This window comes from Homalodisca vitripennis, chromosome 2 (genome assembly GCF_021130785.1).
Source record: "Homalodisca vitripennis isolate AUS2020 chromosome 2, UT_GWSS_2.1, whole genome shotgun sequence".
NCBI classification, from domain to species: Eukaryota; Metazoa; Arthropoda; class Insecta; order Hemiptera; family Cicadellidae; genus Homalodisca; species Homalodisca vitripennis.
In genome coordinates, this window is record NC_060208.1 from 15,160,870 (window position 1) to 15,166,754 (window position 5,885).

At 33.6% G+C, this 5,885-nt stretch overlaps 1 protein-coding gene across 2 annotated transcripts; it reads left to right on the plus strand.

Annotated features, from left to right (window-relative positions):
- The first annotated feature begins 920 nt into the window (after nt 1–920).
- On the plus strand, nt 921–5,100 carry LOC124356210 (coiled-coil-helix-coiled-coil-helix domain-containing protein 10, mitochondrial-like). Of its 2 annotated transcripts, XM_046807396.1 has the most exons (3): nt 921–1,167; nt 2,026–2,352; nt 4,963–5,100. In XM_046807396.1, the coding sequence occupies exons 1-2, from the start codon at nt 1,020–1,022 to the stop codon at nt 2,340–2,342; spliced, it is 465 nt and encodes a 154-aa protein (XP_046663352.1). In that variant the 5' UTR covers nt 921–1,019; the 3' UTR covers nt 2,343–2,352; nt 4,963–5,100. The 2 variants fall into 2 exon arrangements, with proteins under 2 accessions (XP_046663352.1, XP_046663351.1); XM_046807395.1 differs by lacking the exon at nt 4,963–5,100 and having other exon boundaries at nt 922–1,167; nt 2,026–2,403.
- The last annotated feature ends 785 nt before the right edge of the window (nt 5,101–5,885 follow it).

The following is a 5,885-nucleotide window of genomic DNA, read 5'->3' on the forward strand; positions in this document are numbered from 1 at the left end:
AAGAAATTTATGAAGCCGTGAGTCTATATTCTGTCTTGGTTCTTTCCGTGAACGTAATTTTATTACTCAATTGTTAGTAGGTACAAGCTGAAAAAGAAAGAATTTTCACTACAAAAGCTTGACAACCTATAACGGTGTAGATAGGATTAACCAACTGTGAGACGAAACAAATGGTTACTTAAGGAAATAAGATTTTCAGGGCATTTACCATCGTTAAGTAATACAACATATTCAGTAACACTACGTTTCGAAATCTGTAATCTGATCTCTACCTCAGGTGAATAACTAACATAAAACACATTTCATATCTAGGATAAAGTAAAAAATCTAGGACAAGCATAAGTCAGGAACCACAACAGCAATGTTGTATCTACTCCATGAACACCAACTCTAACATGCACTCAATAAATTTATTTAAATTATTAATTAATAAATATTAAAACTGAGTTACGCGATGCAGGTCACAATACGTCTGCACTCACTGGCCAACTATATAGAACTAACCAGAAGCCATCAGTTTTACACTATGTTCTTTGGATATTGCAACATCTAAAATGTGTTTGTTAAATATATCTCACCGCTGCCGCAAACAACAATTGGCTCTATATATATCCCATAAAATCAATATGCTGCTACATTGTATTTAAACTTCTGCATGGCCGTTTACGAGGCTGTCAGTTCTGACGAGGTGAAGCATTATATTCTTGTTGGGTGACTTAAACCTACCTCACGTTGATTAGTTTGGTAATTCCGGATTTATTTATAGCTCCTCGCGTCTCATCATAAATATGGCTGCCGGAGTTATTTATTAATTAACCTTCCACAGTAATTTTTTTGTTATAAACATCATGTACAAGTAATTCTCATGATTTATTACTGAAAATGTTTCTTTTCAATAAAGTTTGATATTGTTTCGTAGCAACAGTACTAATTCTGTTGAATACTATACCGTTTATTGTAAAAAGCCTGCAAGTTGTATTGGTGAACAGGTAAAGATGTAAATTCAAAGTAAAACCTCAATGTCACGAAGATCAGGAGGAGGAAGATCCTCGGGGGGCAGAGGAGGGGGAGGCTCCAGCCGATCCATGAGTGGGGCCAGTCGCCCCCCTCCCCCTAGGCTACCTCAGAGGAGAGAGACACCTTCAGCCCCAAAACCAACGTCACCTGGTAAGGGTAATTTGTTTGGTTAATGTGCAAATTAATCATATTATCCAAGAAAATGGGTAATACACGTTTTCCACTTAGAATACGATAATGTAACTCCCGGATTGAATAGAATACTAAAAGTGAAATGGTAATAATCAACACTATCCGTGATGAACATTGATGATTCCTAATTGATATGTAACGTAATAGGTCAAGTGTAGACGTTTTAATATTAATCATACTCTCGCTTTGGCAATAATTACGAACTAATTCACTAGAATATGAATATTTTTGAGAGAGTTATGAAGATTTTGTGTTAAATATTTAGGTATCTTGCGTTAAGTGTTCACAGAGTTCTTGGTATTGAATATAATGTCTAGCAGGGTTCACTTGTGGCTGGTTTGTTACTTACAGTTGAACCTGCACTGGGTGGAGCCAACACCGATGTGTCACCTAAATCTGGGCAATCCTATAGATGTCTAGGAGCTGTACATCACTAAAAGCAAAGTATGGAGTACAAGGGTAGATTGATAGATCTAGTCTACTGCAGAGGATGACTGTTGGCTCCCTAAGTGTTAAAAGCAGTGCTAGCCTAGACATAAGGGCGTGTCATCCCCTGACTACTTTGACTGGACAGGAGGGTATAGAGCTGGCCACCCCTTCTTCCAAAGAGACATGACTGAGATAAATGCCCTATATCCTTCCTCATGGATCTTGACAAGAGACGTCCTCTACCAATAACCTTACTCACTCAGAAACATTTATTCCATTTGAACACGTGCTTAACTTAATTAGAAAATATATTCACGTAGGTCCATCTTTAACATAATAATATATAATATTCATGCTCGAGTATGACGAAACTGTGCAATATTTCAGGTGACAAGCAACCCGCCAAATCGCAACCCCGAGGGTCAGCTCCAGGGGGTAGCGCGGCGGGGACATTCGGGGCAGCAGCAGCAGGAGCAGCGGTAGGCACCATGGTTGGCTCAGCCCTAGGGTCGGCGATGGCTGGTCCGAGTTCAGCTGCAGACAGTAGCCGGGGCGACGATGGAGGTGGATACGGTCCTGAGATCTACGGAGCATGCGCAGATAAGCTTTACGCACTGTTGGACTGCGCAGACAAGAGGGGTGGGAACTTGGACGCTTGTGGAGCTGCAATGGATGACCTTACTAACTGCCACAAGGGTGGATAATAGCCATACAGTTATGATATATGAAGGCGTAAAAACAATTAAATTGACCTTAACTAGCAAACATTACACATTTAATTGGTATAAAAAACGAACTAAGTACATCATGACATTAGATTGTTTTAGTTTCACTATTTTATCTTTCCAACTATTAAATCATCCATATATTAATTTTTCAGAGTATATCTGAAAACCTATGTTAATTTTTCTAAACATAAAAAGATAGGTAGATGATTGTAATCTAATTAGAAATATATTTTATAGTTAAGTCTTGGTTACTACAGTTTCTTAACAATTGCTCAATTAATAAACTAAAAGCCCTAAAGCTAAGCATTCTTAGAATAGAAAAAAATAGAATAGAAAAATTATTAATTTTCTTGAAAATATGTACAATAGTAAAATTATATAAACATCATTTATACCTTAAGCACAAACACAAACATTGCTCCTTAGTTGTAGACACAATTGACATGAAAATAAAAATAAAACAATGTAACTTTTTGTTAAAGAAATATGAACATGTCTTTTTTTATATTAATACAGCTAAGGTACATCAATAAACAAAATTCAAGAAAACAAAATAGGACCTCAAAAGGCAAGGAACTGCCTGTGTAGAGGCTCCAACTTTCTTAGAAAAACAAAAGAAAACAACACTAAAGCAAATGAAATTAACAAATAAATTCAAATACGATAAATCTTCCCATTTAAACTAAGCTTTAATAAAACAAATTTGAATAAAAAACACATTATATAATTTTCAAAGTCTAAAGCTAATTCAGTACATAAAACGCCATAAATATAAATTATAACCATTTCCAGTTATTATATCTTCCATATAGACTTCATGTTTGTACAGACTTAACCAACAATAAACTTAAAATTAATTATCAACTATTTATATTTACTAGAAAATCAACACTTTCAAAAGACAATAACCACATTTTTAATTTTTTTGAAAATGATTTAGAATTATTACAATTTATTATTACACTTGGCAAAACGTTGTAAATTTTGGGTCCTAAAAAGATGTAACCTTTTTGAAAAAAAGTTAAATTAGGCTTGGGCACAGTAAATACAGGTTCATTTCTTAATTTAGAGATATAACTACAATTTTTTGTGGTAAATTCCCACTTCTTACATAAAACAGCTTTAGGATCTTGAAAACAAACAAATGCTTCAGAGGAAGAATTTTACTAGTTACGAATAGAGGATACGAAGCTTCTGTCTTCACCTTTCCTGTCATTAATCTTAAAAAAAACTTTTGCAAAAGAAAAATGGGTTTGATATTTGATTCATAATTCCCACCCCAACAAATTAAACCATATTCCAATCTACTATTAACTAATGAGAAATAAACCGTTCTTAAAACTTGTTCTCTACAAATTGTTTTCAAAAAGTAAAAACATCTCAATACATTAGTAAGTTTGACTTCAAATTTTATATATGTTTCTTCCAATTTAACTCATGATCTAATATAACTCCTAAATACTTCATAGTAGTTGTCTGACCTACTATAGCACATTCAATATTGCATTTGGATTGAAAACAAAGGCATTTAGCACATTTATAAACTATACAGTCTTGGAATTTCTTCTCAATCCTAAAATTAAAGTTTATATATTTTGTCTTGGCAGGACTTAGCAGCATATTATTACTAGAAAACCACCATTGAAGTGCATTCAAATCAAAACTAAGGGAATTTTTGACCGTTTCCCAATCATCTTCAACATAACATAAGGCTGTATCATCAGCAAAAGAAGTTATGTGACCGTGAGAACGTGCATCGCAAAGATCATTAATATAAATTAAAAATAAGATCGGACCAAGCACAGATCCTTGGGGTACACCGTGTTTTATTATGCCAAAGTCACTGATTGTTTTACAAACTTTTACACATTGTTTTCTATCTGTTAAATAGCTTTGAAACCATTTTAAAACTTTCAAAAATTTATCCTATGATCCACTGTATCTAAAGCTTTCTTAATATCCAAAAACAGACCAGTAACCTTTTTAGCTGAATTCAAACCAAAGTAAACATTTTCTAAAAAAATTCTTAAAGCATCTTCTGTATTTAAACCATTTCTAAATCCAAACTGGTTTTTACTAAAAAAAATTAATTTTTTCAAGAAATTTTATTAATTCTTCATTACTTTCTCATAAATCTTAGCAAATGTTGAAAGGAGCGATATAGGCCTAAAGTTATTGCAATCATTTTTTGAAATACTTTTATGCAAAGGAATCACTACAGCCTGTTTTAATTTATCAAGAAATATACCTTTATTAAAACTAAAATTAATTAAATAATATAAAACTTCGAATATTTCTTTCAGAATGGACTTAATTAAAGTAGAGTTGATACCATCGATGCCAGGTGATGTACTGTTTTTTAATGAATTAATTGCAATTGTTAGGTCTTCGACGTTTACTTCATCCAAAAACATTGATTTTAACGTAAATTTCTGGGAAAAATATTGTTTATACTCCAAGTTATTAAAGTTATTTGGCTTTTCACTAGAAATATTTAGTTTATCAACAACAGAGAGAAAAAAATTGTTAAACTCATTTGCCACAACATGTGGGTCACTAACTGTACTTCCATTTACAATTAAGGTTATTTTTCCAGGTTTTCGAGTTTTCTGACCAGTAACATCATTTATTACCCTCCAAGTAGACTTTGAATCACCTCGACAGTTTTCAAAAAGAAGACTATAATATGAATCACGCAATAAAAAAATGATATCTGACACAAGCTTATTCCTAAGTTTTTTAAAATAAATTTTCAACCTAACGTTCTCTGGATGCCTTTTAACTTTTTCAAACAGCTTATTTTTAAACTTAATTCGACGGCAAATAAAATCATTCATCCACGGCTTTAACTTACAAACTATAGCCCTATTTGCAGTCTCAAATTTACTTATAGAAATTGCATGAATTAAAACATTAAGAAAATCGTCAAAAGCATTAGAAGGGTTAGGCTGACAATAAACATCCGTCCAATCCGTGTTAGCAAGAACCGATCTAAGTGTTGCGTAATTAATGCGATAAGAACCGGTGGTAGCATGAGAGCAAAGGTCAGCTGCACCTGCCGCCTGCACACACACACGCACACGCACCACAATCATACAATGATCAGTTATGTTGTTTGCTTGTACAACAGTCTTCTAGAGAATGTGAGTTAGGAGAGTTACTGTTGAACATATTAATTTTTACGTTCGAAGGTTCTTAAATTACGTTTTAATTGTGTTGACGAGGAGACTATTCTTTTGTCAAAGTAATTTAAGTTCTCCAGACTAAATGCTTCACTCGGAGGAATCTTTTGTTGAACGTCAATATTTTCCACTGGGTAAGACAAAATAGTGACACAGGCATGTTATAACAAATATTTTAAATCTAACTTCATTAAATTCACCATATGTACCAGAAATATCAGTGGAGTTGGCTGAACCACGCACACAAGTCTTTGTAGAGCTTTCCGATGAGAATACAAAACGTGCACCAGATGGCGCGTCGAACATCAAAAACATATCAGCGTTTAGCAAACGTGTT

Coding starts and splice junctions, on each gene's coding strand:
- LOC124356210 (XM_046807396.1), top strand. CDS start 1,020: ATGTCACGAAGATCAGGAGGAGGAAGATCCTCGGGGGGCAGAGGAGGG. Junction 1,168..2,025: donor CCCAAAACCAACGTCACCTG/GTAAGGGTAATT, acceptor GCAATATTTCAG/GTGACAAGCAACCCGCCAAA.